Source organism: Chaetura pelagica, unplaced genomic scaffold (genome assembly GCF_000747805.2).
Source record: "Chaetura pelagica isolate M959 unplaced genomic scaffold, ChaPel_1.0 scaffold221, whole genome shotgun sequence".
Lineage (NCBI taxonomy): Eukaryota > Metazoa > Chordata > Aves > Apodiformes > Apodidae > Chaetura > Chaetura pelagica.
Window position 1 is genome coordinate 10530942 of NW_009952533.1, and position 22707 is coordinate 10553648.

The window sequence follows — 22707 nt, forward strand, 5'->3', positions numbered from 1 at the left end:
GACCTCTCAAAACAACACACTGCTTCAGGTAGAACCTTAGCTAAACTTAGTCTTTCATTCATTATCTCTTTAAAGCAGTGTTATTTTATTTTTAAATTGAATTGTAGAGTCAATTTTTAGATTTAAAAATACTGAAATAACCTATTTTGTGGTTTAACCTAGCAGGCAGCTTAGCTCCACACAGCCATTCACTCATTCTCCCTTCCCCAGTGGGACAGGGGAGAGAATCGGGAAAAAAGGTAAAGCTCATGGGCGGAGGTAAACACAGTTTAATAGGACAGAAAAGTAAGAGAAAAAGTGAAAAAGTAAAATAAAATTATGCAATTGCTCACCACCCACTGACTGATGCCCAGCCCATCCCCAAGCAGCCATCACTGTCCCCCAGCTGACTTCCCAGCTTTGTATGCTGACCATGACATTATATGGTGAAGAATATCCCTTTGGTCAGTTAGGGTCAGCTGTCCCAGCTGTGTCCCCTCACAACTTGTGCACTCCCAGCCTACTTGCTGGTGGGGTGAAAACCAGAATAGGCCCTGACTCTGTGTGAGCTCTGCTCAGCAGTAATGAAAACATCCCTGTGCTGTCAACACAGCACAAATTCAAAAATATAGCCCCATACTAGCTACCATGAAGAAAATTAACTGTATCCCAGACAAAACCAGCAAAAGCTAGCAAATGTATATGCCTTTTGGATGTTTCAGCAGCAGCTAAGGGAACTTGAAGAAATTCAACAGATAAAAATTTGGTTCTTTATCATGCATTGTAGATTAATCTTATTTGCATTTTTGCTTTGGGTGTGCAAAAAGATACTTAAAAAAATGTTTTGAGTTCAAAAAACATTTAGCCCAAGACCTTCTAACTGCATTCATTTCTTTTAGAATATGTCCACATAAAAACATAGTAGTATTTAATTTTTTTATTTGTGTGTTGAAAGATCAAGCATCTCTAATTAGTTTTATCTTGTTCTTTCTTATGTATGAGATAAAAACAAGGGAATAAGCTTTGAAGAAAATAGCTTGCTTTTAAGTTTAATTTTGCATTTGTGACCGTTCTGGATCTGTGGAGCCCATTGGGAATATATTACATCCTGCTGACACTTCTCTTCAGCTTGCGTTATTGCTTTTTTGCAGGTGTGAATGGAAACAAGTGCTCAGGGTCATCTACCATTCTTGAGAAGTACAAAATTGGAAAGGTTATTGGTGATGGCAACTTTGCTGTTGTAAAGGAGTGCGTAGAACGGTGAGCAGAAAACTGTTTAGTACTGCTGTTTATTTTACAGGATAAAGCCCTGTGCGTTAGCATAACTTCACAGAAAATTTAAGGAGATGAAAGCAAAGAGCAGTTGCAGAGATATGCCACCACTTCAGAAGAACTAGGCAAAATATGCAGAGCTTCCTATGTATTATTCCAACAAAGGGATATGAGAGCAGCAGAGGAACATGGCTTTTTATCCCAAAAACTAAAGGAGGTATCAACTTCTAATGGAGGCTCTTAAGGCTCCATAGATCTTCAAGAGATCCCCTCACACAACAAGTTATTCTGGATGGCACAGAATTGTATGAACAGTCTTTGAGAGATGCCCCTTTGCCTCAGCATTTCTGCTGCTGTAGTAGCCCTACTGCCTGCTGCTTAATGATTTTTTACAGTATCTTGTACTAAGTATTCTTCAAGGCATGCAGCTGGTGGCTATTGGCCTGTGCTACTGACTCCCCTGTGCTTGCTTCTTCTGTGAAGTAGCACAGTGAGTAACCACCAGCTTCAAATCAGCCCTTCAGTATTTCAGACTGAAATATTCCCTTGGGTGGACAGGATACCTTTACAGACCTGTCTTGTGTTACTGCTCTTCCTCTACAAGCTTTTTGTCACACGTTGCTGCTAGTGCAAACATAACAGATGATTTGACTGTCACTTTCTCAGTGTATTTTTTAAAACCACCTTCTGCTGTCTTCATCAATCTGAGAGTTATGTCAGCTTCTTAAATATTATGAGAAATCTCCAACTTGTATGCAAATCCTGGGAAAATTCAGCAAATGTCTGTTAAAACTACAAAAGTTACAGAAACAGTTTTTATTATTTGAGCCTCATCTGCTGGTTTTATTTAAATCATAAGAGAGATATGAGTGAAAACATCTCACTCCTAGCAGATTGTAGATGTGTAGATAGGGCCAGAGGGGTTGGGTACTGAGGCTGAACCTGGGGCCTCCTTTACTAAAACACCGGTGAATGGATCTTACTGTCCATAATTTTCTGCAGCCATTGTAGCTTTTTCTCAAGAGAGTTGTTTCTTTATACTGTATCTGGATTATTTCTGTCCATTACTGAGAATAATACTGGCAGTTGGTATGTAACACAATGTCTAATAGACGCTTCGGGTTTATAGCAACAACTGACAATTATTTTTAATGCTGTTTTGAGATAGTGATGTACAAGCATGCAAGGTTTATAGAGTTAGGAATAAATTTTGAGGTGGCAGTTTCTAGAAATAACAGCTGAGTACAGTGCTGATAAAGAAAAAAAAATTACTAAATGTGATCTAAATATGCTACAATTACTGCTAAAAAAAAAGTTTGTGTTGCATGTGCAGGTGTAAGATAATGCTTCTGGTCAGTGCTAACATCTCGACTCCAAGCGCTTGATTTTTTACTTTCTCTTTTTGAACAGTTTCTATCAACCAATTCTGGTTCCTGTCAAGCATTACTTGGTCAGTGTGTAATCATGTCCCTGCTTCTTTAAACACTGCAGATCTGTTAGAAAAACAGCGAGAAGGCAATATAGCCAGCTGATTTGCAACTGGATTTCTGCCCATTTCATTTTGCAAGAAGCTACACATTAGCGGCTTGAGTGAAGCTGAACAGAATATTTCAGTTGGAAGGGACCTACAATGACCATCTTTCTAGTCCAACTGGCTGACCACTTCAGGGCTGACCAAAAGTTAAAGCATGTTATTTCAGGCATGTTATTAAGGGCGTGCTATTAAGTGTTCCTACTAGCATTGCCACCCTCGGGCAAAGCTGTGCCAACCCTTGGCTTACCTACTGCAGTCCTGTTGGTATCCTCCTCCCTCATTCATTCTAGTTTAAAGGTGTCTCAATCAGCCCCTGTCAGCTTATGCCCAAAGATGTTTTTTCCTGCATTAGGACAGGTGGATCCCATCAGGCACCAGCACACCATGTCTTTCGCAAAGGCTCTCCCATGGTTTCAAAACCAAAAAGTTTTGGCACGGGCACCAAATGAATGATGCTTTGCAGTGCTTTCCCATATGCCCTGAAACTGGCCACACATCCTTTATTGTCTCTAAAGCGAGCAACATTCATAAAAGAGAGTAGGTTAAAAGCCTAAGATAAAATATTTTATTTTTTTCAGGCTGTGCATTTTGGAAATCACTCAAGTTCCACTGAAAATGGGACAAGGGCTGCTAAGTTACTCAGGTTTCAAAACATTATCTGTACTTATTGGAATGAGGGGACTGCACTAGAAAAACAACCTTCCAATTATTAAAAACAATAAATGCAAAATCAAACTTCAGCATCTAGTTTTGTATGTTTTCCAATCTTTTTATTTAGTGAAGCATTCAATGAATTTTATATAAAATAAATATAAAAAATAGTTGCTGATAACAGTGAGAGAGGAAGCACCAACTATGAAGGCTTGTCTTTTAATTCCTATTAAAAATTACACTTAATTTCTAATAGTGTTATGTTTACAAGTCTTAGCTTTGGAGCCAGGATCCTATTATACTAGCTGTTCTACAAAAAGAATAAGATAGTCTCTTTGTAAAGGATGCCTATATTTCTGTATACAATGACATGAGTCAACAGATGGACACTGACAGCTAGAGAGAAGAATACCAGAAACTTGTCAGACTATGCTGGTGATAGGCAGTGGTATTAGCACACAAATTATGTGGATGATAGCCACGTTTTTTTCTTAGGTACTGGAGTAAATGACATTTGCAAGAGGGGTTTGAAATTCGTTGATAAATTGGCTTTTTTTTTTCCCCTTTCTACACAGCGTAAGTGCCAAAGGTTTAAAAAGGGGGTTTTGTTGATCAGTTGTTTGCAGGCTTTCAGATAATGCACTTCATGTAGTATAATGCATAAATTGTGATTCTGAATTACACGCTGTATTCATAGCAGATTTTACCACAGGTCGATAATATAAGAGGATGGCATTTCACAGATACCATTTAGATAACACTTCTATCTAAAGACCAGATAAGGTTGTAACTATGACAACCTCTCAGATACAGCTGCACTTTGAGAGCAAGTACTCTACTGCATTTTTTTCAATAATGGATAAATCAAATGCAAAACATTCATTTAGTTTCTTTTTTTGTAAGGTAATGATTTTGAGTAGTTATATCTAATGCCAAAAATATAGTGAAAACTAACCTGGAAGTTAAAAAGCATTCCTGACTTGGGTTTGTAACCACATGCTAGTGGTGTTCTTATGCACAAAGGAGCCTGTAGGTACTGACACAACAGAAAAAAGAAACAACAGGGTCTTAATGGGATTTTCTTTTGGTTTTTAATTAATCATTAATATAAGTAGTAATGTCTTTTTAGTAAAGAAGAAGAAAAAAACATAATTTATGTTGGATTTTTTCCTCTCATTTTTTCCCTTTCTGGAGAAATGGAGAATTTTATTGCTTAAAGGGATAAAAGGCAAACATCAGCTCCTTTCTGTGAGAGTATTCACTGAAAACAGTAATCCTTTGTACATAACCACCCTCTTCATGGTTGTTTAGATGACTGCTATAGAATTTCATAGAGTACTTAAAAACATAAAGAAAAAATGAAATATAAAAGGTCAGAATTAGTGCCTAATAAATTCTGAGGGGTTTTAAACTAGTCTGTAATGAACTATTGGGTTTTAGCTCTGCTGAATCCTATTGAATTTTTCCACTGGTATTATCAGTCTTCATTCTGCTCACTAACACATACATGTGTATGATTTTATCTATAAAGCCTGCCAGTTGAACAAAAGGAAGTGGAAGGCTCAAGAAAAATTTTTTAGGTTGCGTTGTAGAAGTGATGGGGAGTTGTGCCAGGTCAAAGAAGAATGAATTGCAGCTGGAGCCTGGGATTAATACACAAAGTGAGCTAGGTTGTGGTAGTCAGGGAAACAGCAGGCACAAATGCTGCTGAGGAATAAAACAAAACAAAACAACACAAACAACAACAAAAAACCCACAAAATCAAGTGCCTTTTGTGAATATCCTGTCAGCAACATCCAAGGCATTCTGTTACAATTATGTATTTTCTTACAGATAATGTCAGAGTTTGTTGACCAATTTCTAATTAACGTTTCTCATGTTTTCCTTGCCAGATCCACAGGAAAGGAGTTTGCACTGAAGATCATAGACAAGGCTAAATGCTGTGGAAAGGTAGTGTACAACAATTTGCATGTAAAACAAAAAATAGCAGAAACAGCACTAGCAGCTGCTTATTTGTCATCAGTGGTGGGTGTGTTTGAGTGCTCTGTCTATTTTCAGGATATCTGCTTGCCTGGATTATAATATATCCAAGAAGCAAATATTAAAACATAGTGAGTCTTAGTCTACTGGATTACAGAGTAAAATATAAACACGTTGTCATCTATTTCCTTGAACTAACAAAGAAAATGCTAATATGTGTCCAAACTATATTAGAAAGATTTTGATCTTTAAAATACGGGTAGGAAATTTATAGCTCTGTGTGTATTTATATCATTCCCATCACTCCCTCTATCTTATCTTAATCTTTCTATGGTTGTACATGCCCCTTTTATATGGAGAACATAGAATTGGAAATAAATTCTCACAAATATTGATTTCCATTTATGTAGTTTCACAATCCTGTATAACAAAATCTCTTTAACAAAAGAGTTCCTTAAACTTTCTTTTAATTCCAGCTCAAAAAAATAGTCCTATATTGTCACTTCAGCAGTGTTACATCATGTAGACTACATGTTTGAATAGATAACAATAAATACAATACATCTATATTCACTGCTTTGCAATACTTGGAAAACAAAATGCTCTGAAGGAATTTATGAATCAAATGGATCATAGTTTAGTGTTAGCTAACAGAACACTGAGGGCACAGTATTAATTAGCAATCAAATTCTGGATTAAAGGCTCTCTGAGAGTAGGAAATAGAGAATTCTGAAGTAAGGCTGAAAAGATGTTTTGATGCACCTTAATTTTTATGTAAATTATTGCATTGAAATTATTACGCAACCAAGCCAAGGTTTTGAATCAAACGTACCCTTTTTGTCAGTTACATGAAGTGTAATTCGGGGCTCCAAAGGTGGAATGTAACCTTGTAGGAAGATGTGGCAAATCTGTATGACATTCTTTGAATCGTAAGGAGCTGTATATTACTGTGCACTAAGGCATTACCTGCTGTGATGACCTGCTTAAAGTAGACATCTGCAAATAGAAATGTTTCATCTATGCAGGTTTTAAATTGTGTGTAAGAGAGGTAAGTGTTCCTGCCTCAGGTTTATTTAAGGGGATCTTAAAAATGTATAACAACAAGAAAAAGTGCTAGAGTTGCCTTTTTGAGATTAAATTGTTGTCATTTCTTCTTCTGTGGGAAGGGCAACCCAGTGTGTTTCACTGCAAAAGAAAACCTCTGGGTCATGTGTACAGCTTGCAACTTTAGATGGTTTTTCTTACTTGTCTGAGTCAGCTGCTTAGGCATTGGGATGGTCTAGAGATAGACAATCAATTTTATACAGTAGATCTTAGACATATTTTCTACTTATCATTCTCAGTGCTCTAAAACAAACAAATTTAAAACATCAACCCCATGGATGCTTACTTGTCTGTTTTGAGAGAACCTGTGTGTGGAGTTACATACAGATGTATGTGTATGTTTGAGCAGAGGACTGTTGTTAGGAAGATGTTTACTCCTGTTAGGGCAGTGACAGAATGGTCCAGTAGGAATTTCAACAAAGCAAAAAATTAAATTTGCTACAGCTTACTCCTTCTCACTCCATTTCACATGTCAATGTTAGCCCTGCCTTAAAAACACCTATCTGGCCCAAATATGCATGACCTGTATGTGGCTCACTGCTCTCCAGCAGTTTTTCTTGAATGTCTTGGAACCGGAATCCAATTGACTGATGTATTTTTTGAAAGCAGCTTAAGTGTTAATGATACAATAATTTCTCGGTAAACAAAACATATTCATGTAAACTGATATCTAAATTGCACTATATAGGGGAATATTGTAACAAGTTTCAGAACTATTTTTTTACAAAACGAAGTCGAGTGAAAACAGTAGGGTGGTTTAAAATAACTAATGACATATTAGTCAGAATTTTCATGACAGACACTCAAAGAGCAGCTCAACAACATTTTAGAGCCTTTAAAAAAACAGTTTATTTTAAATACAAGTTACTTGTGCCTGACTTGTATTGAAATAATTAACAATTCAGTCAAGTGAAACAAAGAAAGCACAAGGTAAAGTTATTTTGACTTAGCCATAATTAAATGTGTTATCTGTTCTTTAGGTAGAAAAAGCTGTAATAAGCTTCTGTTTTTTGTTCAGACTCTTAATGCTAGTTTTAAATTTACAGGCTTCCATCCATAGGGCCTAGTGTGCTGTGGCTGTTCACTTCTGTTTGTTGATGAGGTTCGGCACTGTGTTTAACAAAACTGCTTCATGTTTGTTGTTTTCTTCTCCAGAGCACTTTGCTTGGAACAGGCAAATGTTTGTACAGAATGACAATTGATGCTTTTTTCAAACTGAATTTCAAAGGTGTGACTGTTTAGCCCCTATATGCTGCACCATACTCTCACAAAATGAGATGCACACATGGCATGTGGTTTCTGAGTTAATAGCCACATAAAGCTGTGGCAAAATACAAGGAATCTATAAATAACCCTGGAAATAGAAGATGAAGTAGCATTAGATCTTCAATCACTGCCTGTGCACAGTGGATCACATCTACTTGTAGTGCTCTGCTCACAAATGCATGAAGTGCATGTTACTAGTTAGTGCATTAAACATGAATTATTTTCAAGTCCAGTGACATGACTTATTTGCCAAAGTGTAAGGAAACAAGTGTCTTATACAAGCACTGTTACTTATTTTGCAGTGAACCTTAATGCAATATCTGTATTACAATATTTCTAAAGGAAAAAAACTAATAATTCTGCACAGGGAAGGGGCTTGTAATTTTCTTTGTTCTCTGATGTTAACCAAGTGCCAAAATGTTCTAGAAAACAAAAAATTCTGAAACTAATTTGTTCCTGAAGCCCATTACTTTTTCAGAAGTATAGGGAAGGGGAAATTAAACTCAATCTGTGTGCTATTAAGTTGTTGAAGCTACAACTTAACTGAGCTGTCACATATTTTGCACATTGTATATCTGAACATACATTATAGAATTATCTGAAATCCATAACCAAAGCAATTATATTATTTTTCCTGTATATAATCCAGAACTTCTTTTAAAAATTAAGTCATTGAAAATAAATCCTAGGTAATCTGTCTGTGAGTAACTTATGCTAAATGAGAGGAGAAGGCTGGAGAGGATCAAAAGCATGTGAAATGTTGATGGGGGTGGCAGGTTATAGTGATCCAGCTCAGTGACCGGAGGGTTCTGACCTGAATTTCACCTCATAATACTGACATAAGAGTATAATCTGCACTTCCTGAATTGCTGCCATGTTCTGGGATCTTTTTTCAAAGATATCATTGACCCAATTTAATTTAAAATACCATATTTCACACACACATAACCAATATTTGGTCAATGATAAAGTATGGTTGGTCTAAATACAAGTTAAAATCCAGCATCTGACAATAACCCTCTACTGTATTAATTAAACAGCCAAAAGTATGGTTATTGATCAAGTGATTGGCTGAGCAAAGGAAAAGTGACTTGGCAATTTCAAGTCTATTCAGATAAACTTTCATCCTCTTTTCTGAACAGGAACACCTGATTGAAAATGAAGTGTCTATTCTACGTCAAGTGAAGCATCCAAATATCATTATGCTTATAGAAGAAATGGATACCCCAACAGAACTCTATCTGGTGATGGAACTGGTCAAGGTAACATTAAGGAGACTTTTTTTTTTCCCCTTAAAATTCTCCGTGTTGGTGTGAAATCTAAGAAGTATCTTAATTAAGATCTTGGGAGACATAATCAGATTTCAGTGGTAACCTGCATTTTTGATTACTCAAATGCTCATGTCAAACCATTTTATGAATGGAATTTATGTCTCTTCAGTTGTAATTAAACTACTCACACAGATTTGAGGTGATCTTGCAATGTGCACAGTCTAGAGGGAAGTGGATAGTGGTTTTTACAATATGTGACAGTAGTACTGATACTCTTTTACTGAAAGAACGTCTGCATTTATTTCACTAATATCTTTACTAATTTGCTTTACAGAAAAAAACTCTCTTTAATGAACTTATCTTAGTGGACAATGGATATAATTAATAGTTTAAACTCAAGCAATTATGAGCCAGCAAAATTAAAATTTAAAAAAGTCTCAACCTGTTTTGCTTATACCATTCACTCATTTCCAATTCACCAGAAAATAGTTTCATACACATACAGAGAAAACAAAAATCTTCATTTCACTGTCATCTTGTGAACCAAATATACAAGTTGCATCAAGTTTTAGTCATGCACTCTCTTGTCTGTGCTCTGTCCATACAAAGCAACACAGCATATCAGCTTGATAGCATGTCAGATACAAGTATATAATTACCATCACTTCCTATTTCTATCCGAAATATTGTTAGATACAAGAGTCCTTTTCAATGGCTGCCAGCTTGAGAAACCTCTAAGGAAAGTGTCTAGTTGTTGAATTAATAAATTTGTAATTTCTTCAGCCTACCCATTTCTCTTCCTTTCTAGAAGTTATTTTTATATAGTAGAGGCTTTTTTGGGTTTACAACAGTATTTTTTTAATATATTTTAATGCACCACCATCTTGGCTTGTATTTCCTGACTTGCTGCTTCTCTTCCACATGTATTGAAATGTGTGGAATGCCACCCACAGCTCAGATAGATCACTCCTACAGATGTAGCCAGGGTAACAATCATAGAGACACCCACATAAAATTTCTCACAATGAGTGGGAATGCTGCATCAGTAGCTTGCTTACATGTTATGTATTCCAAGAGGAATAGGGCATCCATAATCAGAGACTGCACAAATGGGACATTCAGAAATAATCTGTAGGTTCTGCACTTTGGTCTATCATGGAATCACTTAGATTAGAAAATGTCACACTTGTGTATTTGTCCTCTTCAGCTTTTTTATTTGATATTACTGCAATATCTATGCAAATTCCAATCTGCACTTTGTTGCAGTTGCTGAATATTTGTTACATTAGGCTTTTTATTATTGGACTAATTTATATTAGACTTCACTCAGAATCAGGGCTGTTTTTTTCTATGCAAAGCTATTATATTGATAAGATGAAAAAAAAGGAAAATGTGTGCCTGTACCTGTAGGTAATACAAATGAGTGATCAAAGATAGGAAGATCAATAGAATGACATCAAGACAGAAGAGACCTGTAATTTGCCCAACCTCAGACATCAGAAGCCTGGATTGTAGCTGAAAATCTGCTGTTCATGACTCAAGCCATCTAGTATGTCAGTGACAAGATTGTCTTTCTGCAAAATAGTGTGTTTTTTTTTACTGTTTAACAGGTGTTTTAGCATGCCTTTTCTGAAGGAAGATTTTACCAAGCTTTTTTTGTGAAAGATTACAGTCTTAAGTATTTTTCAGTAGTGATCTATTACCTTTCTGTTCCTTTAGGGAGGAGATCTATTTGATGCTATCACTTCTTCTACAAAATACACAGAGCGAGATGGGAGTGCAATGGTCTACAATCTAGCCAGTGCCCTCAAATACCTTCATGGTCTCAACATTGTGCACAGAGACATCAAACCAGAAAATCTCCTGGTATGTCCCATTTATCTTCTAATATTTTCCCTTACTTTGTTCTCATTAATGCAAATGCTTGTATATAAATGTCAAGGAGCTGAGCTGAGAACAGCAGGAACATTAATTTAGAATAAGTCTGCATGAAATAAATCTTCTGTCACGAGATAGCAATCACCGTAACTGAGGTGAGCTGTGCTCAAACCCGTCCTTAGACCTATCTTTATCTACATTTTGATTAGCTGCCATTTGGATGAACAGGAGTACTGTCTCACAAAACAATCAATTTCAAAGCTATGTCAATGAATTATTTATTATCGTTTGCAAGTGGGATAAAAGGTGGGCTAAGTGCCACTTATTTGAATGTGTCCTATGGTTATCTCAAGACTTTTTTTTTTTTCTTTCACTGTCATAGTAGGAACATCTTTTTGATGATTCACCGGTATGGTAGCCAGGAATTAACCCTGTACATACATTTACTTTGTCCCAGGGGACTGACTGCTTTTGTTTTCAGCAACAATGTAAAATAATTGTGTTGACAAGAATTAACATGTAGTCTACTTTGGGAACTGCATGGACTGCAGCTCACAGAATAGAAACAGCATGCTATCTTGCTTATACACAGGGCTGTAATCTTTCCTGATTGAGCCGCTATCATCAAGAATACTGGTAGCTTTCATCAACACTTCATAGGCATTTCTTAAAGCCTTTTGTGGTGTTTGTCAACCCTGTTTAATGAGGTTGCATCTAGGGTAGAAATCATGGCTTATCCCAGACTGGACTTGGAACTATTACAAGAATAGAGCTGTAAGTTGAAAATATTTTCCAATTAATAGTCAATTCTTTCCCATCTAATTCCACTGACAGTGTTTAGCAATTTAAATAAGCCTTAAAATTAATTAGATTGATTACCAAAAGGAAGGGAGGGAGTGCTTCTTGTGGAAAATGTAGTCACAGCAACATGGCACTTCAGAGAAAGAAAATAAAGGTGGAAGTCTCACTATCAATGCATCTTCAAGCATAGCCAGTGCAAACAAATTTTAAGCTCTCATTAGTGACTGAATCAGTTATAAATAGGCACAAATGTCCTTTCTGTCTAGAAAGCCTAAAGAGATTACTTAACAGATGCAAATCTTATTCACTGTGATTGACACTGGCAGAGTGTTAAGATAACCTACTGGTATTGAATGCAAATGCAAATAATTCTCATAAATTGTGACCTATAATTACACGTACATAGTTCTTTTGCACAGGGTCAATCCAGCTGTCTGATTTATGTTATCTTTACTTGTTATATATTTTAAAAAGCAAACTCTAATAGTAATAGCAGATATGATGGTATTATATCAAGGAGAACAAGTGTTTCCCTTAATGATACGATTTATACCAGGGAATGAAGGAACGTATTGCAGCCTTAGCAGTATTAATTTATTTGAGAAAAGCAAATAAATTCAGATATTCTGGAGATTCTGCACTCCTACACCCTAGAAACTAGATCCTATTGAAATCATGTTAATATAAATATTTTACTTGAAGAACAAAACTGAGACGAATTTATTAGGGATGTTTCCTTTGCTCTTGGTCTGGTTTCATTTACTCTTGTTTCCACTGTCATATATTATTTTTCTTTCTACTAAAATTTAGCTTCTTTCATCAACAGAATGACTCAGAACAAGATGTTCTAGATTCTTTATGGGCCTTTTGGTAAGATGTACTTGGGTCGGCAGAGAAACAGAAGCACTTCTCAGTCAGCATTCACACTCCTATTCTGAACTTGCCTAGGCTAAGCTTACAGAAGACATTTGCCTATGAAATATCCAGTATTGCTAACTGACAACATTTACGCTGAGTTAGTGAGAGATGTCAAACAAATGTAATTGTAGCTGCCAATGCTATTTTAAACTACACGTCCCAATCAAATGGAAGTATAGTATTATATTTTTCTTATTATATTTTAAAATTCTCAGCATTCTAGGATTGGATTTTATTTTTCTCCTCCCCCACCCCACCACCCCTAGTTGCTTGAAGCTAAATCATGGTCTGACCTACATAGCTGACAGAGAGCTCCATTGAACACCAGCTCCAGCTGCACTGTGGCAATCAATGGTCATACCATTTTTCTCTTCTTTCCCTGTAGGAATGTGAAAGTTAGCTCTTTTTCCAATCTTAGAGTGATGCTGATTATTTTCCAAACAAATTAAAGGATTTAAAAAATGTAGATGTTCTTCTCATTCTGTTTTTATTTTGCTGATTCTAGGTATGTGAATATCCAGATGGAACCAAGTCTTTGAAGCTAGGAGACTTTGGGCTGGCAACTGTGGTTGAAGGACCTTTATATACTGTCTGTGGTACACCCACTTATGTGGCTCCAGAAATCATTGCAGAAACAGGGTGAGGATGACTAAGTCATAGGTCTTGTAACTAGTTACTTTTGGCAGGTAGTTCCTAACTGTTGTAAGAACTAGAATGCCCTAATAGGATGGTACTCCATCTTTTTCCTAATCAAACCACCTATAAGAAAACAGGCAGTATTCAGTTCCTGGAAGAGGCAGGTTTCCTTCCCAGTTTCCTGGGGCCTTGCTCTTAGAGTTCACCTTTGCCTCCCTACCGCCACTCTAGGACCAGTACTGATGCATGGAACTTATTGGTTTGTGTTCCTTGCCTCACCTCACTGTTCAGAGCCCATTATACCAGACGTGGCACCTACTTGGGAAAAAATGGTTAAGTAAAAAAGACTGTTCATGTTAGAATAATTTATATTGAAAGAGAGTCTAGGATCCACCTAGTCTAAACCTGTTCTCAGAGGAGGTCCACTTAGATCATATTGATTCAAGTGACCATGTTTGCTTGAAGTATGCTATTTGATAACTGTTGGTTTAATTAAACAAGCCCATTTCTCTGTATTTAACAGGTGGTTGCATAAATACAAAATAATTTTGAAAAATGGTAGAATTTCACAAGTCATCTTATTAGACCTCTGTTCCATCTTAGCTGACTCTTGCCATTGCTGCAACCATTCTGAATTTGGTCTTCCTAATGGAGGGAAGTTTGTTTATTGTTTCAGTCATTGTTCAATGCATTTCTCATGAAAGAATATTTCACAGCTGCAATGAGCTCAAATATCAAAGGACACTTCATCTTCCTGTTTTAAATTTTGACAAACTGAATTTACTGGGAAGAAAAGAATAGAGAAAAAGACCTCTTATTGACCTCTAGTGTTTTAATTTATGTGCTTTAAAAGAAAGGTGCAGTTCTTTTACCTTCTGGTGCTCACTCAAGAGACTGGAGAATCGGTGTATTTCTTGTTGCTTAGCAACACATGATAACCTTAGAGATAGGTACTCCAATATGGGGACTGAGAAAGCACATCCTTGTCTTTTATCATTAGTGATTTTGTGTTGAGAAACCTGCATTCTGAGATGAATCTCAGTATATTCAGAAGAACCTGAAGAGCCATGAGGCTTATGAAAAAAAATATAATAGATGAAAAACTATGCTATCAGAGTTTCTTAACAACTGTGAAGAATGCTAACTAAAATGATGCTTAGGTACAAAATATATTTCCACATCACGAGCAAGTAACTTAAAACATATTCTCAATATATCTTCACATAAATGTAATGAATTGTTTGACTGGAATGACTTCTTTAAAATCTAAAACAAGTAACACAGTCTTGTTTTCTCAGATACGGCTTAAAGGTGGATATTTGGGCTGCAGGTGTGATCACATACATACTGTTATGTGGATTTCCACCTTTTCGAAGGTGAGTGTCCCTGTATGGCAAAGGGAAAAAATACTAAAGAACCAAGTTGTTTCTGAGCGAGTCTTACCTATACCCTTGAAGAAGGCATCCTGGGGAAAAACTGGATTAGATTGACACATTTTATTTATTTTTTTGTTATTTGTTTCAAATTTTTTTCACCTGTTCCAAGTGTCAGCTTTTGGGATCGATTTTATTACTGACTTTTCTAAGGGAGCAACTGGTTTACTCCTGTGTCTGTGCAGGGGTATGGTGGTATAAGGGCATGGTTTCTTCTCTTGTCTTCTAGCTGGATCTAGTTCAGTGAACGTGTCTACTTTGCCCCCTTGTGTTTCTGTTGAGTCATAGCAGCTTACTGGTTTGTGCGGTTGAGTGAAGGTTGATGGTAAACTGAGGCGAGGGGAATAATTTGCTTACGTTGCACTTTTAACCCTTGTTTGTCTTTTTTATATGTATCATTTGAGCAGCGAAGTTTGTCAACATGATCCCTGTTACTGAATGGCACAATACATATGAGTTCCTCTAAAAAACAAATAGATATATGCTTTGGGCCTCTAGGTATTTTGCAAGGGAGTGAGAAGGAACGCGCACATTTTAATAAGGAATTATTCTTTTAATGTATAAGTTATTTGTGCACAGTCTGACCATTTTTACAGCAAAAACTAAAAATCACAAGACTGAATAAGAATTTTTGCAGAGGATACAATATAAAACAATTTTCAATGGAAAAATATAATTGTTTAGGTATTTGTTTTTTGCATGTTTAAAACTGAAAACATTTTGAAAGATTTTATTTCACAAACAAATTACAATTGCTTTGAATAGAATCTTTGAGTTGGACACTGTGAATGTCCATACCATGCTCATAAAATCAGGTCTTAACCAAGGTTAATAATTTTTTCTGTTAATTGCAGAAATAGGCCAGGTAGATATTCACAGTGGCTAGGGCCAACAGAGTGAGGTTAAAAAACAAAAACCCCACTAACAGTGGTTGCTGTATATTCACAATACCACATTTTTGATACAAAAGTACTTACCCTTTCATAATCAGTACCCTGCCAATACTCAGCAAACTATGTATATCATGTGTTTGCCATATGTCCTCTTTGGATTTTGAAAATTCTTCTGTGGTAGTTTAACAAAAGAGGCTTGTTTCACTGCACTTCTTCCCCCTATTATATATGTTCTGTAGCAAGTCCTTTAGGACTAAGCTGGCACGTGACTCATTTTTTATGACCTTTCCTGTTCCTGTATATTAGCTATAAAGTCTCTATTCCAGTGGAAGTTCTTTCACCTCAATATATTAGTTTTCCAGTTCTCATCACTCCTGACAGCGTAACTACAGCAAACACCTCAGAAGTGCTGCTGCTATATAAGCTTGAAAATTATGCAGTTCTAGTAGATGATATAACATCATAACTGTTCCATTCCCAAATCAAGTTAAAAATTTGCATGACAAATTTCTCATGAAGTTTTCCATTACTGCTGTCCTACAGTGAAAACAACCTTCAGGAAGACCTCTTTGATCAGATACTTGTTGGGAAGCTGGAATTTCCTTCTCCCTACTGGGATAACATCACTGATTCAGCAAAGGTACTGATAAGTTCTCCAACCTGAAATAGTGTTTTTGACAAGCTACTGACTGTGCTCTGTTGGAAAAGCAGAATCAAAGTTTCAGAGCAGACTCATAATCACTCTTCCAGCTGTTATGCCTTTTTAGTTAGCTAGCTTAACAGTGCTTGATGAAAGCTCAGGTTTTGCTGGCCATCGTGTCATTGTCTGAGTGTATAATAGGTGTAGCAGAATGCCAGTTGCATTCAGGGAGTGCATGATATTCAGTTTACTTAATGGTGGACTATTATAGCAGGTTCAGTGCTTCAGCTGTAAAATTAGTGTCTCTCTGAATTTTTCCTTCCTATCTTTAAAAAGAAAAAAATACTGCTATGTGGATTGAATGCAGCTGACATACTTTGTTCCTATTTTACTTGAGTCAGTCATTAGAAGTTTTCAGGAGGTGCAGTCAGCTTGATTTGCCACTGCTAATAGTTCTTGTGTTATCATTGCCATTTGTGTTTAAAATGATTGAGTCTGTAGGATGAAAGTTCCAACTTTTAAGTTAAGTCCCACTTCTCAAGCTGTTTCAGTAACATGCTATGAATGGTATCTGAGGACTCTTAACTAGCAAGTGGAGATTATTTGGTATCCAACCAATGAGAAGTTGCAGCATTTCTACATTTCTCAATGACTGTTTACACATTTCCCAGGCTTCAGTCATCTCACACTCTTCCAGACATGCATTCTGGAAAAGCAAGGCCCCCAAGTCTTGGTACTAAAGGTGTCCTTTCACTTCACACTAAACTTACATACACTAAATGACTTTGCTGGTTGGGAAATCTCTTGGTTAGGTACCTTATTATCTGCTTAAAGAAGCAGTTTCCCAAAACTGAAGTGATGAACAATCCCCTTGAAATGCTTATTATAAGAATATTAATACTGACAATTGGAGACTATAAAAGGTTTCTCGAGTGGGAATTTGGCTCCAAGGACATTAAGTTTTTCATTAGGAGAGGGATGTGGTTTGTCTTAATAGGCTTGTAGAACCATGAATTTCACCAGCAAAGTAGTTGTTCATTGCGTAACGAGAAACTTAAATGAATAAACAACTGAAGACAGTTGGTTTGGGTTTTTATTGTTTGTTTTTTTAAAAAAAATATTCTAATGACTGCTTTGTATCATAGAATTATAGAATAGTTTGGGGTGGAAGGGACCTTAAACATCATCTAGTTCCAACGCCCCTGTATGGGCAGGGATACCTTCCACTGGACCTGGTTGCTCAAAGCCCCAGATTGACCTCTTAAGGTTTATCGTATCTGTAGGTGCCATTAACAGAAGGCCCCAAGTATTTGGAAAGACTAAAGGCATCTGCTCTAGTGACTCTAAAATATTATTAAAACTACAGTACCAAACTTTGGAATTAACTACATAATTAGAAAGAGGAAAATGCATAATTCTACTATGTATCTGCTTTTTCCTATACCAGGTGATCCTTAGCTGATGAAATTAATTAAATGGTTTTTTTATTCTTTTGGAGCAACACAGAAGAGAACATAGCTTTCAAATAATTTCAGCAGTTTCTTGAATTTCTGATGCAGTTTCTTGCCTCTTACTGTGCTCTTTATGTACTGGTACTATGTACATGTACACTGCCCATGGATGATCTCAACTGTCCCAAGTTTGTTTTCATTCTGGTCATCTGCACAAATATATAGAGAACAAACTGTAACATTATAGCTGATTTTTTTTTTAACATTTCCTCTTCATCTTGTTTCAAAAGACTCAGTGAAACATGAATACAAAAAGGAAGTAGATACGAAATATCCTGTTGAGCATACTCTTAAATCTAATGAGCAAAATTTTTTTTGCCCCCCCAAAGTCACACTGGTGTCAGTGGTTCTGATATCAGTGTAAGCTGTTGGGTTTTTTTCACCCAGGTAGCAAGAAAATAACACTGAGAAGAACTTGGTGCAACAATATTTTCCATTGCAATATCCTTCCCCACCTCCTCAAAGTTTTCTTTTTTTTTTCTCTCTCTTTTTTTTTTTTTTTTTTTTTTTTTATAAAGGATTTAATTAGCCTGATGTTACATGTGAATTCTGAAGCTCGGTATACAGCAGCACAGATCCTAAGCCATCCCTGGGTGTCAGTGAGTAAATTACATTTTACTTGTCTCTAATTTCATATTAAGATATTAAATCTGTACATCTGACTATCAAAGTGTAGTTTTCATCAGAAACATTACACTTCTGCTATGCCCTTTCTGTTTATTGAACCACCATTCCCATTTCCACATAAAAGAGAACAGCAGGAGTCTGCAGTTAGCTGCAGCTCTGACAGCACTCTTAGCTTCTATGTTCCGAAAGAACAGAGTGAGGGCGTCACTTGCTCACTACAATTAGAAGATGCTGAGAGTTGCTATAACCCTGCTGAAACCCAGCACAACAGGATTATGTGTGACTTGGGCATCTCTTATGTTAATTCACATTCAATCTTCAAGAAAACAGCCATCTTAAAAATGCGTACGTGGAAGCACTGCTGTGCATGTTGGCATCTTACTTGCTGCAGTGCTGCTTAAAGTATGATCTCCTGTTCTTGAAGCTCTTCAAGTTTCATAAGAGAAATAAAATTATCAATAAAATACCTAATTTAACACAGGCATGAAGCTGATGGCTGCCCTCCATCTTTTTGGGAAACAGCAATGGGGAACACCAAAGTGCATTGCTTATTGATTTAAAATTAGTTCATTATTAATAAATTCTACGGTTACATATACATAGTCAATGTATATTACCACATGCACTTTAAAAGAGGGGCCTAATATGATCTAGAGTGTTCCCTCAAACAAGAGAAGAAAACTAACAAGTGCATATGCATAACAGCTCTTCTCAAGCATATTCATAGTACTGTATAAGGTGTCTGCACTTAGGACACTAAGGACCATTAAAAATGCTAATTTAAAAGAAAGCCAAGTGACAAATATATCTTTTATATTTAACATTATTTGAATAATGTTATTTCAACATGCTTAAATCAAACTTGCAGCATATAATTCTGGGGCAAATCAATGGACATACAGTGTCACATGGCACTTAAAGAAATAGAAATTTATACATAAAACAGTGGTTGCTACATGCCTTTCCTCTGTAATTTGTCTTAACCCATTTGATCTAGCTCTTCTGTAGCAGAGTGCATTCACTTTTAGGCTGTCTGTCTGAATGCTTACTTCTCAGGAAGTTCCTGAAGTCGAAACTTCTCTTTTACTAAGTTACATTGAAGCATGCTTTTTTTTTTTTTTTTTTTTTTTTTCCCCCCTAAATTGAATATTGTGTTTATTCTTATACAGGATGATGCTTCCCAGGAGAATAATATGCAAGCTGAAGTAACAGGTAAACTGAAGCAGCACTTTAATAACACCCTACCTAAGCAAAATAACACATCTGCTGGGGTTTCTGTCATCATGGTAAGAGAAACAGTCATTTTTCTACATCAATATTATATGTTGCATATTTTCCTAACAGTGCTCTATGAGCATATGTGCTGCAAGAATAGCAAAACCAAAGCTAGAATAGTCTCTAATTCTAGTCTTTATTTATGTATAGTCTGGATTGTCTCATCATTGCTTGAGAGCAACCGAGTCTATCACAGTGTGCTAGCTAAGCTATAAAAATAAACTTTCAAGTATAAATATGTAAACACTAAGTAGTGCTATTTTGAAATGAAGTTTAATAATTATTTGAAACTTTTTAATATAAAAACTGTATTTTTTTATCGTAATGACCACCTAGTTAGTTAGGTAGGCTCTTCCCCTCTGCACAAGTATTGCTTAATCTTGTACAACACTATTTTTGCCAGAAAAACAGGCTCCATTTCAGAAACTTTCTTCATGGTATTGAATGTTTACCATATTAATTTTGTCCTAATTAACCCCTGCTGTTCCCTAATGGGGAACTTTCCTCAAAGCATACAAAGGAACCTGATGACCTATAGTTGAAGTTAAATAAACAGTCATTCCAGAAGGCAGGTGTGTGAATCATGGTAGAAGAAGTGGAGTTTAGTATTATCAGTACTCAGAACTGCACTCGTAATTGACCAGTTACTTTTGCAGACAATATGCAACTGCTATAGACATTGAAGTGCCATTCTGCTCTTACTGTGGTCCATTCTTGTTTAATGCAAGCATGGTCACAGTGCATGGAGTATCTTGTTACTAAAAGAAAAATAAAACCACCTATAATAGTAACATAACAGTGATTTCCATCCCCTTCTTGTTACTATTAACTACTCTCAAAGTCCAGCCCACTTATGTTAACAAAGAATCATTTAAATCATCTGAAAGCAGGTAAATTTATATAATGCTTCTGCATACGTATATGCTGTTGCAAAAACTTTTACGTGAATTAAATAGGCCAAAGATTAAACGTAGAGAAGTCAGAAAATGTATTTCAGGTTCATGCTGTTGTCTACATTTCATTTGACAGTTTGACTTGACAGTTTGAGAGGGACTTCAGAGCTTCATTCTTTATACTGTTGAGACTATGGATAAGCCTGAAGCTGAAAACTGGTATAAAATGCAATATATGTAATAAGAGCAATTTTAATTCTAACTCTCAGCCCCTCTCCAACTTGCATGCCACTTAAGCCTGTCTCAAATCTCTGACACAGCGTAGCTTCTGGCTTCTTTTTGGTGTGGATTTTTTCTTATTCTGTTAGCTACTTACATTCCTTCAGCTAGGGAAGTACACCTCATTAAAACTTTTCATGTTCCCTTTTCCTGCCTTATTTCCTTCTAACAGTTATGGAAGGAAGTAAATGTATAATTATTTATTTCTGAATTCAGCTCCCAGTTCTTGCTGCATTCAGAAAGTAACTTCTTGTTCAAACCACCGTAATCTAATGAGGGTTAAGCCCTCAATTTGTTTTCTTGCCCTGGTTTATCTAGAACATTGACATTTAATTACGTTCACGTTAGAAGTTTTTTCACTTGTACTAGCACTCAAGCATTCAGGTTCAGAAAAGCACAGTATTATAACTCTCATGTATTGCAGTGCATTGCTATATCAGTCCATCTTCATATTTAATGGAGTCCCCTTTAGCATCACTTCATTCAAATATTGTCATCTGGCCAATGCAGATAATACCATCATGTGGCAGATAAGTAAAACTGCACATACCTACTTCAGTGTTCTTGCAAAGGAGACTCTTTCTGCCCTTAAAAGCATGTTGCTGTTAATTCATTAGTGATTTTTTTTGTCAATTTCAAAATGTTCTGTAAATCTTAATTTGTTGCAATTGTGTTAGTTCTGCTTAAAGTAAGTCTAGTTTCTGTCCCTTGCTTCCTTCCTTTTTCCTGCTTTCCCAATGCCTGCATTGCTTTCCTCTGAGTAGGTCCAAGACAATGGTACGTACTAACTGCAATGCTTTGTTCTGCTGCACAAAAAATACATGTCCTCCATTTTTAACAAAAAGAAAGGAGAAATAACTCAGCCAGTCTGAAGTGGAAAGAGCTTTACAATCACACAGTAAAAATTTTTAAACACAAATAAGTTTTCTGTATTAAGTAATGTATATTGGAATTATTCTAGGCAAATAGTGATACAACTCGCTATTTTTTACTTCCTGAGACATATCTTGGTCTATTTCCCTGGGAGTAATTTTTGTGCATATGTATATCTTAAAATATCCAAAAGCAAATAGGAAAAAAAATGGGAATCCTATGAAGTCAGAACGAAAAAAAAAAAGGCCATTGAAATAAGTAGTGTCTGTTTAAAATCAAAATTTTAATTGTCACTTCAGCTATTCAGAAGGCAATCTGCTAAATTAATAAAAACCATTATTACTTAGCAACAGTAAAATTAATCCTTCTCTTAAATTTTAAAAAATATATAAATCCTAAAATGCATGGCAGTGTGCAAGCTGTGACAACTACAGAGGCTGTAGTGAGGACAGCACAGAAGAGAATCACCATCAGGATGAACTGAAAGCATTTCCTTTCCTTTTTAAATAACTTACCCTGCCACTGAAATAACAGAAACCTCTTTATTCACATCTCTTTTTCCATAAAGCAAAAGAGGAAATGCAATTTTGCCAGCATAGGAGCTACTTTGATAATGAATAAACTACTGCATATCATAGCTAATCTCAAAAGCCTTGATGCATTAGTCGTTTCCTTCCATATTCTTTGCTAAGCCAATTTTTTATTAGCAGATAATTAAATTGTGTAGTACTGAATTTTCTCCTTGTACCTTGATGCATGTAGGCTAATATTGTAACTTAATTTAAAAAAAACCAAACCAAAACAACAAAGAATACAACCAAACAAAACCAAACCAATAAACCAACCCAAAACAAGCATAACAAAAAACTCCACCCTAAATTCAAAGTACTTAACCTTTTCTCTTGGTAACTTTTTATAGTCAGTACTGTGGTCTGAAAAAGCCTGGCAGGAAGGCCTTGGGGGAAGGGGAGGTATGAGGCTGCTTGATACCTC

At 36.1% G+C, this 22707-nt stretch overlaps 1 protein-coding gene across 1 annotated transcript in view; it reads left to right on the forward strand.

Moving 5' to 3' along the window:
* The window catches only part of DCLK2 (doublecortin-like kinase 2), a 66074-nt gene that overhangs the window by 41838 nt on the left and 1529 nt on the right, over window positions 1-22707 (forward strand). Inside the window, exons 8-16 of the mRNA XM_010009005.1 lie at window positions 1131-1239; window positions 5329-5386; window positions 8929-9048; window positions 10777-10923; window positions 13160-13293; window positions 14589-14666; window positions 16160-16256; window positions 18286-18366; window positions 19564-19680. Of these exons, the coding sequence (XP_010007307.1) occupies window positions 1131-1239; window positions 5329-5386; window positions 8929-9048; window positions 10777-10923; window positions 13160-13293; window positions 14589-14666; window positions 16160-16256; window positions 18286-18366; window positions 19564-19680 (941 nt within the window). The remainder of the gene's footprint in view (window positions 1-1130; window positions 1240-5328; window positions 5387-8928; window positions 9049-10776; window positions 10924-13159; window positions 13294-14588; window positions 14667-16159; window positions 16257-18285; window positions 18367-19563; window positions 19681-22707) is intronic.